Source organism: Punica granatum, chromosome 6 (assembly GCF_007655135.1).
Source record: "Punica granatum isolate Tunisia-2019 chromosome 6, ASM765513v2, whole genome shotgun sequence".
NCBI classification, from domain to species: domain Eukaryota; kingdom Viridiplantae; phylum Streptophyta; class Magnoliopsida; order Myrtales; family Lythraceae; genus Punica; species Punica granatum.
The window spans coordinates 23680480-23697675 of record NC_045132.1 but is presented as its reverse complement, the minus strand read 5'-3'; the positions used below and the strand labels follow the sequence as shown (position 1 = coordinate 23697675).

Genomic DNA, 17196 nt, shown 5'->3' with positions numbered 1-17196 from the left:
ACCCCCGTGGAGATTAATATCTGACAATAGTCTACTGGTCTTATCGAAAGATATGTTTCAAGCAAAAAGGAGAAAATTTTTTAAATACATGTGTATATATATATATATATATATTATAGGAGTATAAATATGTTTTTTTCTTTATGGAGACATATATCAATTGATGAGAAGGAAGGAGTGCTGACCTCTTTTAGCAGACAAAGATCTACACACCCCCAGCAAGCAGCCGCCTTCTTTATAGGACGCAAACCACACTTTCCTCTCTTTTCTCTCTGCATCAAGCTCAAAAAAGCTCACACTGTCAAAAGTGGGTTTAATCTCATATCATATCTGCTCTGTTCCTCTTCCTCATCGTCCTCCTCTTCTCTTCTCCCTCCATGCGACAACAAAGAACAACATTCCTTTTTAAAGCAAATAACCCACGATATCAATCAACCCCCCTCCCTTCTCTCTCTATCGCATGCGCTTCGACAACATCAGACTTTGTCCCCCATAGCTTCTTTACCATCAACGCCACTCCCCCTTCCTTCCTCTCTCTTGTTTTTACTCGAACCCTATATATACTCTTCACACATCATCCTTCTTCCCCACACCACCATCACAGCTAAACCTTCACTCACTTCTACGCCTTCTTCTGTCTCCCGAAGTTCCTTGCTTTAAGTTTTCGGCCGTTTCCTAATTTCTTACTCCCTGCAGCAACATACATACATACATATATATATATATATATATATAATATGTATACAAATATGATGCACTATCAGAGTCAGGCTCAGCACTGGGGTTACTACGCCGCCCTGCCGTCGAGAGGCAGCAGTGGAGGGGACCCACTGGAGCGGGTGGCCCGGCTGGCGTCGGAGAGCGCGGTGGTGATATTCAGCCTGAGCGGCTGCTGCATGTGCCACGCCGTGAAGCAGCTCTTTTGCGGCATGGGGGTGAACCCTATGGTCTACGAACTGGACCTGGACCCCAGGGGGAAGGAGATAGAACGGGCGCTATCGAGGCTGCTAGGGAGCCCGGTCCCGGTCGTCTTCATTGGAGGGAAGCTCATCGGGGCCATGGACCAGGTCATGGCGTCCCACATTAATGGAACACTGGTGCCTCTCCTGAAGGAGGCTGGAGCCCTCTGGCTTTAACTGACTGACTGGCTGACTTGATCCTGCATATGAAACACAGAGAGGGAGAGAGGGAGTGTATGTCAAAGAGAGTAGAGATCGCGTGTTTAGGATAAAATGGAATGAAAAGGAATCAAATCAAATCAAATGTCTAGGAAAAGGAAGGAGAGGGAGTTTTAATGTGTGTCTTCTTCGCTTTCCATTCGATATATGTTCATTGAATATACTTCTTCGTGGGTACGCCTGACGCTTATCTGTTTCGGTGATCAACCTCCGACTGGCCAAACAGAGCGACTGATAGTAACTAAACTGTGGAAATAAGACTTCATTAATATCAAACTTTTCATGATTTGCACAATGCAAATAATGGAAGCGTGGCACTATGCTAGTGAACTCTTTTGAGTCCGGTCCTCCGCTCCATCCAATCGATCATGGGTCAAGGAGTAGGGCCCAATTCCATGGGCCGGAATGAAGAAGCAAGGTTGTGCTTCCTTTTCCTTTGGGCCAGACCAAAACTATAAAGAGCGCTTCTATTGGGCCGCAATGTACAGAACAATCCAAAAGACCAGGCCCAATTTATGAAAAGCCGCCATTCACCAATGATGACAGCAATGACGGACCATTCTCCATTTCTTTACGCAAATAATTCTTTGGCATAATCCATAAAATCTTTGAAGAATCTAGTAGGTGGGTCTCACCCACGAGGTGATGTTTATGAATGCACCAAAATTACCATATAGATCATCCGCTGCAAACCCGCTCTATTTAGTACACGAGGTAGCGGTTCATGTCTAGTTCAAACGACTGAGAACGTCTCCAGATGAAACATAGTAGGCTCCACTTCATTTATGCCGGTTCTATTTGACTACCCATCACTAGAGCAGAACCAAAACATGATCAAAGTATTTCATATGCCGGTTCGGGATTCCGAGGATCGGGTCTAAAACTCATCATAAAGCCTTTTTAACTCTGAATTCGTTAATGGTACAGTATTCTGACCAGCAGCATGTGGCGGGTAATTTACCTGTAAGAGCTGCCGTCATCAGGCCATTGCAGCTGCCGCAACTGAGAAGAGAACAAGACAATTAGTCAAAACACATTATGATACGAATAATAAGCATTACATCAGACAATTCCAAATGATCATATTACATACAACTGCCAGTCATTATAAGAGAAAAAAGGCAGTGGGACACCCATCTGAATCCCCCCTTCCCAATCATCGCTTTCTCTCTACTCATCTCGGGTGCACACAATCTGCCAAAGTGGGCTAAGTTCACATGCCTTTGTTTGTAGTGAATAAATAAAGTAAAATTTGGTTCTCTGATTGCAGTTGGTCCTAACACCAATAACTCACGGGCATGTTCCTGCAGCTTTGGCTCACTTCTCTTCCAGCTATTTTATCACTGTATACCTTTTAGATTGCTCATAATAATTAGTCCTAACCGTACTAATATTTCCTTATAAACTACATTGCCCTCTTGTGGAAGCTTCTACTTCTTCAGCCCTCTCATTGTCTCATGGATCCAATGATTCGGTTTCTTCTCCTCCTCCTTGTCGGGTCTTCGTTCCCTCGCCGCTCTCTCACTCTTGCGGCCAAGCCGACTAAGCCCGCCTTGAGAACACGCACCTCTCAGATCAGTGTAGTCGGAGTTGTGTACTGTGACGTCTGTCAGGCTAACACCTTCTCAAAGTACAGCTACTTCTTGCCAGGTAATGCAACTTCAACGCTAGAGTAACTTGACTTGCATGTCATCTGTTTCTGAGAAGCCCATATTGGGGTTTGTGCCTGAAAGTTGTGGTTTTTTATGTGATTATTAGGGGCGGATGTGAACATCCAGTGCAAACTCAAGGTAAGTGCGCCAAAGACCGCCGAGCGGATCGACTTCTCAGTCAACAGAACAACAGATAACTATGGAGTGTATAAGCTGGAGATACCGAGTGTTGACGGGATCGACTGTGTAGACGGCGCAGCAATTGCTTCCATGTGTGGGGCGAGTTTGATCGGCAGCTCATCTCCCGACTGCAATGTTCCTGGTTTGAGGACCACAACAAATGAGGTATCTGTCAAGTCGAAACAGGACAACCTCTGTATACTCAGCATGGATGCATTGAGTTATAGGCCGCCGAAGAAGAACACTACCTTGTGCGGGAATCAGAAGCAAGAGTCTGCGGATACACTGAACTCCTCAAAGTTCTTTCTCCCTTATTTCCCACCATATAGATTCCCCTGGCCTCCGATCCCTCAATTGCCGTTTCATCCAGTGCCGCCTTTCCCATCGATTCCTTTCCCATTCCCACCATTTCCGTTCCCAAACTCACCACCTTCACTACCATTCCCATTCCCGACTCTTCCGCCTTTCCCTCCGAGCCCATCCCTTCCCAGTCCAACCCCTCCGGCACCAGCATTCAACCTGACAGACCCGAGAACATGGTTCCCCAATATCCCCTTCTTCTCTCCTCCTCCACCACCGCCATTCGACCTGAAGGACCCCAGAACTTGGCTACCTCATTTTCCGCCATATTCTCCTCCCAGACCTGAGAATCAAAAGCCATAGAATTTGATATTCGTATATAGTACCATTCATAAATCGTGTGTAACTTGGACTTATACAGCATTTAATTCCCTTCTACAAGATGTTATATGTGGTGCAACTCCTGCTTCATCCAAAGTATAGGATTTTTCTTTATACAATAATTTTATGTAGATTTGGCTTGTATTAATAACAATTATAGTGGAACTATATTAATGCAAGTTCAACCGCCAGCTTAAGACCAGTTCGACCATGTTGTCTTAGACAGATACTGATAATGCCAGATGCCCTCATTTATAGAAGATGCCCTCTTGATTTCTAGTATCTGCGATTATCTTTTAACTGTTCAATCGAGAAACTACGGGCTCCGAATTATGGCAACGAGAAGAACATAGACAAAGCAGCTCTTCACTAATCCCCAAAAGAAAGAAAAGGAAAAAAGAAAAAAAAAAAGGCAGTTGTTCGGCGATTCGCAGAACAAGAGATTTACTGGAAGAGGACATGCTTCTATTTCAGAAATTATTGCAGCAATTTAGATCAAAACCGCAGCACAGATTACTCAAGCTAAATTCTGTACTCTCAACTCAGCTAGTAACACAAGCGAAGCTCGTCAACTGAGACAGACTCTGAATTCTTACCGGCAGAGAGGAAATGTGATGCGCCAGAAGACGTGGCAAATAGAAAAACAGGTTCTGACGATCCTGTCGAGGGAAATAGCATATGGAGCCAAACGGGAAATTTTGGGCCTCAAACAGATAATTTTATGTTATTTGGGCGTTTTTGCATATTTTAAGAAAATGTTTATTTCTTTCGTTGCAATTCCCTAAAATAGTTTATTTCCTTTGTCCTAAAATAGTTTATTTCCTTTATTGCAATGTCGTTTCTTCCTATTTAAGCAATATAAGCCATAGGATTAAAATAGTTTAGTTTTGATGAATAAAAATTCAAGAGAGTATTTTCTCTATTATCCCAAATTCGACATTGATTAAATCAACGAATTTGATGTCTATTCCCTAGTATTCGTAAAATTAACAGGTTATAGAAGATTATTTTCTGGCGACAAGTAGAAGATGACTACGCCGGAAAAATCAATGGACAGAGAAAACTGGGGATTGATTGCACAAACGAGGGAAGAAGATGAAACGCGGGCGCCTTTCGGAAATTCCCTTCGGATTTTGAATTGTTCCGGGCAGTATATGCCGGACCTGAGATGGAAGGCGGGAGCCCAATTTTGAGTGGGCTTGAATTTCGGCCCAATGTAATACGTGGGCTGGTCTGAAGATATAAAGTCAAACTTCGAAATTCAGCTAATTATTAATCGCAAAGTAAATAAGCCCCAGTGAACATAGCTGGATTTAAGCAATTCGATACTTGTTCTGTTTAAATAAAATTTCATATTCGAATCTAATGAATAAAAAATTCATACTTGAAGAGTTTTATCCATTTAATGGATCGATCCGATTTTAATTGAATTAGTTGAGACTCATTGAACTTTCTGAATATCATAATACACATCGAAAAATAAGTATTTGGGTGATGGTTAATTAGAATATTATATATATCTATAATACTAAAAGAGGACAAGAAAATTTTTGTCTAATTTTTACTTTTCCATTCTACCTATACTGGATATATTCAAATTAATAGGAGCCATTCATTTAAGATTAAAATAGTAAAATAACTTAAAATTACCAACTCGGCACTTAAACTCATTTTTTCTCTCCCTTATTTCTCTCATTTTTCCTCTCCTCTCTCCACTCTCATCTCTGTCCTGCTACGTCACCTTTTTTATTTCAAAATTTTTATTTTTCTCTCCACTCTCACCCCTTTCTCTCTATTTCACTTCTCTTTCTTTTTTCGGAATTTTTCTAACAATTACGCACGTAATGCGGACGCGTGTCTAGTGTATATATATATATATATATTGATATTGAAATTGTATGTGCTAAAATTGAAATGATGGATTAAAAGATTCTAAAATCTCATCAGCAATCAAATTAAATAAAAAGGACACCGTCGAATTTAACTAAGAGAAATGTATAACTTCAAGTATACAATTATCATTTCATTTACAGATATTGTTTATTATTACTTGCTAATAGAGCTTGGAGACGGTTTAATTTGTATTAATAATCAGGCACCAATCGCCAACCCTTGAAAAAAAAATCAAGAATTATTGTGATTTCTCATTATGAAGTTCAGACCAATCACTACACAATATATTATACATATATATGTTATATATGAAAATAATACCTCAGGTTTGTAGCCTTTCGACCAATCGAGCAGCAATTAAATTTTTTTAAGCACCCTGCCCTGCCACGTCTGACGATCATTGTCGTAGTGAGAGTCAAATAATTACGGCTCGTTTGATTTCGTAATCTGATTTTAAGATTTTAACTTTAACTTTAACTTTACTCACTACGCAACAAAAGTCAACAACACAATTATTACTTTTTTATTTTTCTTCAATTTTTTAACCATTCGATTTAATTTTGAATAATAAATTCTCTCAACTATTCATTATTTTTTCATACTTTTTCTCATAATTCAACATCACAATCATTACAAACCAACTAAAATCAAAACTTAACTCTATTCAATTCTAAAATCCAATACACTATTATTATTTCATCCTAGAAAAGTTCAAAGAGTGATGCCGCACCTTCCAAACCGTCTTAACCGAACTCTCTCTGAAATGGCATTTATGTAATTAATCAATATGGAAGGGGCAATTTGAAATCAGAGGTGTTCGGAGGAAAAGGAATTTCCCAAATTTAAATACAACCACCCAATATACCTGCTGAAAAGAAAAGAACCTAAAAATAAATAAATACAACCAACCAATATTACCTCTGATTTTGACTTTTGAAAAACTGCGACTGGGTCAATAATTTCTTTGGCTCAAGCCATTCACAGGACATGGAATTCACAAACACCTGGGGGATCTGATCTGATGACTAACTCAACATGTGTTCATTTCATACAAGAAATTAATCATATCTACTAATCTGTTTTCCATTTTGGATTCCCGTTCTTTTTCTAAATGTATGCAGTCATGTTAATATATGTGTCTATATATAAATATAAAGCATGCTTTTCGAGTTTGAATATGCATGGGGAAATTTTAAACTAATACTTACTGCGACGCCGAGTGTTTTTACACATTATTTTTTCTCAACTCTTGACCGTGCTGGCCTTTTATTATCGGCAATGGCCATTGGTATCGCATAAATATATAGGAGCAAAAATTGTGCACAACTGGTTGTATTACAAAATAAATTCCATCTCTTGCTGGTATGGCCAATCCAAGCAGCATTTCTGATGGATAGGCTTCCATATTTGACTATTGTTTTAAGTACAAACTATATATATATATATATATGTATGTATATATGTCAATGGTTTAAGACTTTAAGTTAATTAATTAATATCAGTACCATCAATCTTTTTGATGAAAAGTTCATTTCAATATTAGTACTATTAATCTGGAAATTAAGTATTTCATATATGAAATTAAATGGGTGATTGAGAGAGCAATTCCTGCACTGTATACGTGTAGATCTATCAATCACACATCCTAGATTATACAGATTTTGAATGATTGGGTTTCGATTAATTAACTTCTGCTGCTGTCACTCGTCGTGTTGATTCATGATTAATCTTAAGTCGGCAATAAAATTATATTTTTACCAATACATTCACTGTTACTAATGGCTCAATTATATTACTTGAATAAGAGGGAATCTTCATTAATCGTATAATATTTTTTTAATCAGAGATCGTTCTTCATCTTCATTTGCTCTTGCAATCGTATTCTCGGGTGAAATTGTGCAGAGTCAAGCCATACTTCGATTATGAATTGTATGCGCGAAAGATCAAAAAGGAAAATTTGTTTTTATGTCGACTCCTATGGATCAACCTCAATATCAACCGCAAAGAACTATAAGCCACGTCAAACATATTGCTTATTAAAACAAATATGTAACTATATACATATGGATACGGTGAAATTAATCCATTTGTCAAGGGACAGCGTTTAATTGATGATGTGTGAGATCGATGCGTGATTATGCCTGCTTGAGAATCGCTCACCGTGTTTGTCGAAAAATTGACGAAGCTCTCTGTCATTTCGAAAATGGAATGAGATGGGAGGCTGATTGATGACCATCCGTGCATAAAGAAAGGATAAGGATGCAGTTACTTCATCAAATACGAAAAAAGCCAAATCACAAATATTAATTTAATTTAATTGAAGGGTCGTTTTTCTTCTCCTATTTTTTGATTTATATAATATAATAATAATTTCCGTCATATATATTTTTTTCCACTAGGCACTAACTACCAAAATGATTCAGGTGAGCGTCCTTGGAAGTTGTCCTTCATACTGCAAAATCATATTTTTTAATGAGAAATTCTAACGTGACATAGTTAAGGTGACGTATGATATTTCAATTTAAATATTTAGTATTTTAATTCAAGTATTCAATATTTTAACTAGTTCAAAGTACTAAATACTTGAACTGAAAAATAGAAATAACAAGCATATAATCACGAATGCTAAAAGTACCAAATATGTATAGTGCAGTGCTACATGCCCGGTAATCAAAATGTTACAAATTTTCTCATAAGTAGAAATATATGTGCCCTTTGTTTAGCTTTGCTTTCAGTTTCCCTTACTAAGTTTACGAATCTCATTTCTTTCTAACCAAAATTGCGGGTGAGTATGGAAGTAAATAAATAATAACTAATGAATAATAAGTAATGTTAATTATCAAAATAAAATAAGTAAACGTATAATTATGTGAGAAGAAAATACCCTCTCGAGCAATCTTGAAACCGAAATATTAGTGAATATCCTTATTGGCCTCTCGATATATAATAAACAAATTAGTATAAGGTTATAAAAAAAAGTGTATTGCAGTGACGCACGTCTTTACCTGGTAATCAAGAGATTTCACATTCGATATTCAAATGAGATTATCCATGCTCATTTATTAAATATTAAGATTTCCATTTCATTGTATTAAGCTCATGGACCTCCCTGTAATCTGGGAAAAAAATAAGTACATGGTTAATTATTATTTATGGAAAATTCTTTAAAAAGAGAAACCTATAAGATAAAATTTCTATTGCGTTGACAAGTGGGTTTATGACACCAGCAAATAATAATTGATTTTAATAATAATTGCATAATAAATTAAATAAACTACATAGAAAACTCTATAAATGACCCATTATCATTTGTTCAATATATAAGAAAGGTGCATTGCTATGCTGGGATTGCAAACCAATCACACCTAAACCCAACTCAGATCTCTTTCCTGGAAGTTGATCATCAGTGGTCGGCTCAGTTAGAGTTCCCCATCCATCATCTTTCTTCCTTCTTCTTCGTCTTCTTCTGGTTTGAATGATTAGGGTTCTTGTAGGTGAGTAGGGCAACATGAGCAACACCATGAGGCCTAGGGTTAAAATCGTGGTCCATCTCGTTTACGACAGAGGATAGCGCATAAGCTCGATTATCAAAGATCTTTGCGACCCGGTTCGAACACCTTAGCTCTATAAGTAGTCTTTGTTTATAGATTTTTCTTTTTCTTTTTTTGCACCTATATATATATATATAGTTTACAAGATGGATACAGTTGCCAAGGACAAGAAGAGTCACAAGAGAGGTGGTTTGATCACCAAGACGTGGGAGAGATGCAAGTCCATTGGCCGTGGAAGCAATAATCCTTCCTCAGATGCGCACCGTCGTCTCACAAAGAAGAGCAAATCATGGCATGGCACCAGCGATAGTGATGCTACCTTCCCAGAGGATTGCAGACGAGATAAGCACAAGCGTCGGGTCACCCCCGAAGGCTGCTTCTCGGTCTATGTGGGGCCCCATAAGCAGAGGTTTGTGATCAGGATGGAGTGCGTGAACCATCCGCTCTTCGGGATGCTGCTTGAGGAGGCCGAGAAGGAGTATGGGTATTGCAGCACTGGGCCGCTGGAGCTCCCATGCAGCGTGGATGTGTTCAACAGGGTCCTAATGGAAATGGACTCCGACGACACTGTTCGTAGGCCACGAAGAGGGTGTGGCTTCCCTCACGGCGGTGTTGCCCGTCGTGGATCATATCAACTGCTTAGCCCGTCCAGGACGATGGCTATAAATCAGTTCTAGCTGCACTAAGAGTATTTGTGTTTTAATTCTACACTCTCCCCAATGTATCGTATCAATCCAAGAAAATATTTGATATATATATATATATGATGAAAATACTTAAAACACCAAAGAGGAGATTTGCATGTAAAATTTGTTTAATCTTACCATTCCAGCAAGTGTAATTATTTGCCGTTTGGAATCAATTCTGGTAAGAAATGATTCAATTCATCAGTCCATTTTGAATTGATTCAATTAAATTTTAAATGAATTATTATGTGTGGAAAATTAAGGAACTTAGTAGTTAGTTCGTTGAAATGAATTGAAATAGAGTATTTTATTTCAAATCAGGGAATTTTTGTTTCAATTGAAATAGAATATTCTTTTTGTTTCAATTGAAGCAAATTATAATGAATGGATTTACCAAATTAAAAAAAAATCATAACGTCTGGAAAATAAAGGAAAATTTGTTCAATTTATTCGAGATGCATTTTAAAATAGAGTTTTCTATTATATTTGATTTATATGACTCTGGACTAAATTTCATTTATTATTTTTACCAAACAATCTCATTGATTTTTTACATGATTTCAAATACAATGTCAATCTTGTATTTTAACAGAAATCTTATGTCATTTGAATTCCATACAGCAAATTCGACATGAACTTTTGTAAAATGCATCCAACTCTTACAATATTTTGGAAGTTTCTAAATAGTAATCACCCTTATTAATTGGAGTTACTCCAAACTGTAGTACCAAATCTTACTCGGTTATTAACGGCTAATCAATATATAATGGAACATAATATCTAATAAATGAAAAATTAACAAAAAAACATATAGGATCTAATTTTCCAACAAAGCACTGAAGTGCAATTTAGGAATGAAGTCGACTCTGTTGTTCTTTCTGCATTGTGTTTTTGTCTTTTTTTCTAATGAAACTGTACAACAATGTATATGTCAATGTCAACTTGCATAAACTGTCGGCTCCATGGGACCACGGGTGCTGCCCTATCATATCTTTGTATAACGCTATAGTAGTTGACCTTAAGCATACCTATACAACTGCGTATGCATACAAATATTCATACAAATGTACATATCAACTTATAGTTGGTCCACCGTCCATTTCACTTAAAAAAATTTATTAGTTGGAATCATAATTAGATCCAAATTGAATTATTTTCCGAAAGAGTATTACATAAATTCTCTTTTTTCTTCACAAACAAGACCTATAGAATTACATTTTATTTGGATTGTGAATTATAGCGGATCATGAAGAGTCATGTTATGAAGAGTTATGTTTATGGTTCAAATTTTACCGCCATAACCTATTCATCCGTAATCCACCATAACTCGCAGTTTAGACAAGCTGGAAAAAAGGATGGATAGGGAGTAAAAATAGGAGCGTAAAAAATTTCATCGGAAAAAGTAGGAATTTAAAATCTCTTGATCTTATATGAGAGTGATGTCGTTGTATATATCAAACTTTATTTCATTAACTCATATACCGCGTGAATGGTGGTCCTCGTCAACTCAGTTATATAAGTTAATTCTTCATGAATTCTCATTACGTAAGTGTAATGTACGAGGAGGGCAAAAGTTTTTTTTTTTTTTTTTCATTTTTTTACCATATAAATACTTAATTATATGATGACATGTATAATTTGGATGGACATGTAGATTTCTTTTAAGTTGGGTTTCTTGCACAGGATCGTGAAAGGTGCGTGCATCCTATCTCAATCTATAGTCTAATTAATTACCAAACGCAAACTAAATAAAAAAAAATTCACTATCATAGAAGATGATGTGATTAAGAGTATATAAAAAAAAATTAATACAAGAAAACCGGGTCAATAGAAACCGGTGAGCCGTGGAAATGGAAATCCTCTCTCTCTCTATATAACGTTATTAACCACTTGCATTTCGAAAATTAGATGCCCCTCGCATATAAATATATATATTGTAATTTCATTTTCGTAGCGATTAGAAGACAGTCAAACCACGTAGCTAGGATGTACATGTAAGCCCAATAAAAAGTATTTTTCGACGCAATTTCATGGTCACTCGAACTTGCATGATAGTCATTCCCCTGACCGCTAGGTGAACCTTAGTAGGTCGCAGTTGAACCCTATACATAGGATTGATCTAGTTTTTATTATCAAATAGATTGACGCTTTATATAAATTTAATTGCCTAGAAATAGTAAATACACAAATAAATTGAGATCTTTGGCTCCTATTTGTACACCGAAAAAAAATTTAGAAATCCTATAATTAGTATCATGATTAAAAATCAATGTGCCTTTATAATTACGGATGGTAGTTTTCTCTTTTGTTTTTTTCTTTAGTAAACTCATGGATTCTCATAATTGAGAAATCCTATATATAGCTTCTAAGGGTCATTCAAAGTATTGTTAGATTACTGGGAAATGTTAACACTGTAAGAAATTTTAATTTTCGAAATATTTTCATTGAAATATACGAAGAAAATGTATGAGATCATTATGTATAGTAGGTATAGTGAATTATTAGGAAAGTGAGTCATAATATTATATTGAATTTATTTATGAGAGTTAATACATGAGATCGACGGCGGTATTGTAAAAATACCATGTGATGTGGAGGGAAAAAAAGTCTTTACCATCTATGGTAGAAAAATTTTAACTGCGAAGCACTTTCCTGAATTAAGATTTTCCGTCCAAACATGTGAAAATAGGTGGAAAGTCATGGATTTTCTTGGGAAAGTTGGGAAAGCCATGGATTCTTTTTCATGCTCATGTCATTTTTAGTTTTGATTCTCCGTTTATGTATGTGAGCAAAGAGGCCCAAAGGCTGCCAAAAATTAACGGGCTTTTCAATAGCAGAGGCCCATAATTCTTCCAATTCAGATGCATAAGCCCATGGGCCTCGTGCTCCCGCACAGCGGCACCCACGCAAAGCCCGTGACCGATGTCTGAAACTGGACACTGACCGACGGCGGGAATCCGCCAAATGGCGGCGCGCGCTGGCGTCGGTCGTCCTCAACGAAAGAGAGGCTTCTCTTCTCCGGGGTTAAAGTCAACGATAGTCAGTCAGTCTCAGTCAGTACCGACGAAGCTCTCCCAGTGGACAGTCGCCGTGCAGCGAGCTCAAATTCTGCCATGGAAGCCCAGAGATCAAGCTCCTCACTCATCATCCTCCACAATGCTACCATCGTCACCGTGGACTCGGACAGCCGAGTGTTCCGGAACGGCGGGATGGCGATAGAGCACGACAAGATCAAGGCCATCGGCCAGTCGGGAGACATCCTCGCCGAGTTCTCCGGTACAGCGGGAGAAATCGTTGACCTCCGCGGACAAATCCTGCTGCCAGGCATTACCTTGACGTTGCTCAACCATTTGCTCTGAACATATTCGACTCCGTCCGTAACCTTTCGTTTGCTCTGCTCTGGTCACACTGAAAGCAGGTTTCATCAACACGCACGTTCATACCTCTCAGCAGCTGGCAAGAGGCATCGCCGACGACGTCGACCTGATGACATGGCTTCATCACCGCATTTGGCCTTACGAGGCGAGCATGACCGAGGAGGACTCCTACATCTCCACTTTGCTCTGTGGCGTCGAGCTCATTCACTCCGGCGTAAGCGTTTTCTGCATTTATTTGACAAAGACTCAACGTATTAACGAGAATTAAGATTGAGGATGGCTCTGATTTATCGGATTAGGTTACTTGTTTCGCTGAAGCTGGAGGGCAGCACGTGCCCGGAATGGCAAGAGCGGTGGAGCTGCTGGGACTGCGCGCCTGCTTGGCCCAATCTATAATGGATTCTGGTGACGGTCTGCCAGAACCATGGGCCAATCGAACCGCAGAAGATTGTATTCAGGTTGCAGATAGATAATTGTGATTGTTCGTTGATTGTCAGATTGCCTCGTAAAACTTACTATCATGATCAAGTTGAACTTAAATCAATTAAGTTGTGGGTATTTATGATAAAGCTGTCGTCTGCTTGAAAATTCACTGAGTTAGCATGAATATCTGGTCCTAATTTAGCTGTAAGAAAAAGTTATAAATTATGACTATGGTAACTATGAATATCTGAGAAGCAATCTACTTGAAGGTTTCAGTTGCAAAAGGAGCTCTACCGGAAGCACCATGATACAGCAGATGGGCGCATCAGAGTGTGGCTTGGAATCAGGCAAATCATGAATTCGACTGATGATTTACTGCTTAAAACACGGGATACGGCTAGAGAATTAGCTACTGTAATCCACATGGTAACCCCACTCTCTATATTTTGGATTGGGAAATAGTTGTTAATTGGTAAAGAGAAGTTCGACTTTGGAGGTTGTTAACGTTGGTGGAAATGGTAAAGTCACAGTACATGCCGGAGTTTTTCTAAACTGTGAAGACCTTCTCTTACCTTGTTGCCTACATTCTTGAAATGCACATCCTTTTGGAATGGTAACCCGGCATTGGATTTTGCTAAATGGTGCTGCGTTGACCTGTATATCCTACAGTAGGGTCATGTATGAAACTTGCTATGTTTTCTATCTCTAGAAAAGTTACACGATCCTTTTATTCTCATGTTACCGAGTAAATGGAAAGTCATGACGCCAATTTTGGGGCAACTTTAAAATCTGGTACTTAAATTGAACAAATTGATGTTTGTTTTGCTCAGCATGTTGCAGAGATACCGTATGAGAACCAGCTTATAGTTAAAACACGAAAAGTGGAGCATGGAACAGTCACACACTTGGAGAAGATGGAGTTTTTACAGAATAATTTGCTAGCTGCTCATACAGTTTGGGTCGATAATGCGGAGGTGAGTAGCCTCTGCTTGACATTGTCTTGTTTCTCTTTTGCTCTGTTGCACCATATTTTGAATTTTGTGAGTGAGACAGAAATAAAGGCGTTGGAGGACTCTCTGCTATAATAGTGATTTAGTTGCAGCAAAGTGAAGATCATGATGCAATGAAGACGTCGCTGGACTTATAGTTGTGAAATGACATGAAACGGATATGACATGTCTTGTAATGACTAGATTAGGTCTATCTTTTATGTTTTGCTTTCTTACTCAGGCATTAGCGAAATGTGTCGAACTCTTAATGTCTTATGTTTCAATGTGCTTCAAACTCTAATTACCGTGTCTCTGGTCAGATTGATTTTCTTTCTCGTGCTGGAGTTAAAGTCTCTCACTGTCCTGCCGCTGCAATGAGAATGCTTGGATTTGCACCAATCAGAGAAATGCTTGATGCCAGCATCTGTGTCTCACTCGGAACAGATGGGGCACCATCAAACAATAGAATGAGCATCGGTTTGTCCTTATTTCTGAAACTTATCTTCAAATTATTGCACTTCTGAGGTTGGATGATCCACTTCAATTTTAGATGATTTCAGGGTTCCTCTGGAATCTTTTTCAATTATAATCTTGCAAAGCAAAATGTGATTGATTGTTTCCAGTCATCGACTAGTCAGATTTGCTGTCCTTGCAAGTTAAGTTATTTCCCAGGGACAAAGGCCTTTCTCCTTGGCTCTGATTGCATGTCAAACATTTCACAGATAATTGGGCAAGAACTTTCTTGTGACTAAATGAAATTCAAAGTGAAGCTTGCAGTGAAGTGGATTTGTCATTTGTCTCCTGTGCAGTTGATGAGATGTACGTAGCTTCACTAATAAACAAAGGACGTGAAGTTTATGCAAATGGAACAACTGATCCTACAGCTCTTCCTGCTGAAACAGTACTTAAAATGGCCACAATTAATGGTGCAAAATCAGTACTGTGGGATAAGGAAATAGGATCACTTGTAGTTGGGAAGAAGGTCAGTTTTATTGACTCAGAACATTTGTGTACCTTCTTCTTCTTCTTTCTTTCTTTCTTTTTTTTTTTTCTGAATTTGAAATGTTTGATTCGTTACAAGAAGCTAATGTGAGTATCATTTGTTGAGCCAGAGTTACGAGATAGGGATCTTGCTTTATAAGAAAGTCTATGAATGGAGCAAGGTGTAATATAGTGGTTAAACCTATATTTCTGAAGAGTGATAAAAATTTCCTTCTTGAGAGTATTAGGCAATGAGGAAATGATGTGAATTGACATTTACCTTTCATTAGTATGTCCATGTATTTTATTAATCTGCATTGTGATATCTTTCCATGAGACGGAATCCAAAAGATTCCATGTCAAGGCTTATATCTTTCTTGTTTGCAGGCAGATTTGGTTGTCATAAATCCCCGCACTTGGTCTATGGTTCCCCTTCACGACAGGTACCGAATCTCCTTTTCTATTTTTATTTTTATTTTTTCAAATAGGGATGTTAACAAGTGTCCATTGTATGCACTCTTCAATTAGCTTTACACTTGAACAAGTCACCAACCACAACGAGAATGAGATGAAGTTCAAATTATCTTCAACAGTGTTAAATTAAAGGTTCTTCTGGACTCCAGTATTTCGCAAGTCGTTCTCAAAATAATTACGTTGGCCATCCACGAGTGTTTCATGTTTTACAAATGCGGAATTTAGCATCTATCTGGAGGATTTGTTCTTCAAGATGACAGAACTGACAGCTTGTGCGTCCAGCTAATGTTCTTGCTGAACTGCAGCATCTCCAGCCTGGTATATTGCATGCGAACAGAGAACATCGTCTCTGTCATGTGCAACGGTCGATGGATCATGAAGGATAAGAAGATTTCAACTGTCAATGTGGTAACTTAAGGAAACTTGTGTTTATTTCTATGCCATCCCCCGCTAGTTACTTTTTCACCATTTCGAGAAATGAAGTTTTGTTCAAATAGACTCAAAGCATACTAGCCAGAAGGTATCTGCTCAGATTTTCCCTCCAATTACCATCTTGACGATCCCCGTATCCAATCCACCCCTAATTTTAGTTGCTGATCGGAATTGAACCTTTGACAGGAAGAAATTCTTTCATTAGCGAAGGAAGCTTCAACTCAACTACTGAAGAGAGCAGGCATCCGGATACCAAATAGAATGAACATGGTATAGTAAATTGAGGCTGTTTTTAGACGCTGGTGGTTCAATAAACATCTGCAAGTTTTTTGTCAATTTACTTATTCTACAGAAGTGGAGTTGCTGGAATTATTTCTTGCTTCAATTCAATCAGCTATTTATGTGCTTTGAATTTTGTCTCTTTGATTCCTGCTGGAACGAGCTCATAGTCCGGAAGTCTTCAATCCTGGTTGATGACTAACAGTTGTTTGAGATATCGAGTTCAGTAATCAACACAAAAAGCTCCCATCAGCTCGGAAAATCGCGAGCAATCAAAAAACTCGAATATTGTCCTGCTGTAAAGTGAGCTTCTAGGATGAATTTTGTCCGAAGCATAAAGATTATAAATCCACTGAAAATACCTCGTGGTCATTGACGTGCTGACATGTATACAGGATTAGTTTTCGACGTCGACACCAA

At 38.2% G+C, this 17196-nt stretch overlaps 4 protein-coding genes across 6 annotated transcripts; all 4 read left to right on the top strand.

Annotated features, from left to right (window-relative positions):
• The first annotated feature begins 191 nt into the window (after nt 1-191).
• On the top strand, nt 192-1319 carry LOC116210384 (putative glutaredoxin-C14). Its single transcript, XM_031544249.1, has one exon. The coding sequence runs from the start codon at nt 738-740 to the stop codon at nt 1134-1136; it is 399 nt and encodes a 132-aa protein (XP_031400109.1). The 5' UTR covers nt 192-737; the 3' UTR covers nt 1137-1319.
• A 1239-nt stretch (nt 1320-2558) lies between these two features.
• On the top strand, nt 2559-3893 carry LOC116209852 (pollen-specific leucine-rich repeat extensin-like protein 4). The gene is made up of 2 exons (XM_031543582.1): nt 2559-2828; nt 2937-3893. Exons 1-2 carry the CDS (start codon nt 2636-2638, stop codon nt 3671-3673), a joined length of 930 nt encoding a protein of 309 aa, XP_031399442.1. The 5' UTR covers nt 2559-2635; the 3' UTR covers nt 3674-3893.
• A 5388-nt stretch (nt 3894-9281) lies between these two features.
• LOC116212279 (auxin-responsive protein SAUR41-like) lies at nt 9282-9812 on the top strand. Its single transcript, XM_031546841.1, has one exon. It carries the CDS (start codon nt 9282-9284, stop codon nt 9810-9812), a length of 531 nt encoding a protein of 176 aa, XP_031402701.1.
• A 2972-nt stretch (nt 9813-12784) lies between these two features.
• Nucleotides 12785-16912, top strand: LOC116210656 (5-methylthioadenosine/S-adenosylhomocysteine deaminase-like). Of its 3 annotated transcripts, none has more exons than XR_004157539.1 (10): nt 12786-13145; nt 13240-13412; nt 13498-13656; nt 13898-14047; nt 14452-14595; nt 14931-15087; nt 15420-15592; nt 15979-16034; nt 16371-16585; nt 16684-16912. XR_004157539.1 is itself a non-coding variant. In XM_031544619.1 (10 exons), exons 1-10 carry the CDS (start codon nt 12935-12937, stop codon nt 16771-16773), a joined length of 1416 nt encoding a protein of 471 aa, XP_031400479.1. In that variant the 5' UTR covers nt 12786-12934; the 3' UTR covers nt 16774-16912. The 3 variants fall into 3 exon arrangements, 2 of the variants coding, with proteins under 2 accessions (XP_031400480.1, XP_031400479.1); XM_031544619.1 differs by having other exon boundaries at nt 16371-16473; XM_031544620.1 differs by lacking the exons at nt 16371-16585; nt 16684-16912 and adding an exon at nt 16120-16358 and having other exon boundaries at nt 12785-13145.
• The last annotated feature ends 284 nt before the right edge of the window (nt 16913-17196 follow it).

Excerpts from the sequence above, each read along its gene's own strand:
- LOC116210384 (XM_031544249.1), top strand. The coding sequence starts at position 738 with ATGTATACAAATATGATGCACTATCAGAGTCAGGCTCAGCACTGGGGT.
- LOC116209852 (XM_031543582.1), top strand. The coding sequence starts at position 2,636 with ATGGATCCAATGATTCGGTTTCTTCTCCTCCTCCTTGTCGGGTCTTCG. Across the intron at positions 2,829-2,936 it reads GTACAGCTACTTCTTGCCAG|GGGCGGATGTGAACATCCAG; the intron begins GTAATGCAACTT and ends TGTGATTATTAG.
- LOC116212279 (XM_031546841.1), top strand. The coding sequence starts at position 9,282 with ATGGATACAGTTGCCAAGGACAAGAAGAGTCACAAGAGAGGTGGTTTG.
- LOC116210656 (XM_031544619.1), top strand. The coding sequence starts at position 12,935 with ATGGAAGCCCAGAGATCAAGCTCCTCACTCATCATCCTCCACAATGCT. Across the intron at positions 14,596-14,930 it reads TTTGGGTCGATAATGCGGAG|ATTGATTTTCTTTCTCGTGC; the intron begins GTGAGTAGCCTC and ends GTCTCTGGTCAG. Across the intron at positions 16,474-16,683 it reads AGATTTCAACTGTCAATGTG|GAAGAAATTCTTTCATTAGC; the intron begins GTAACTTAAGGA and ends AACCTTTGACAG.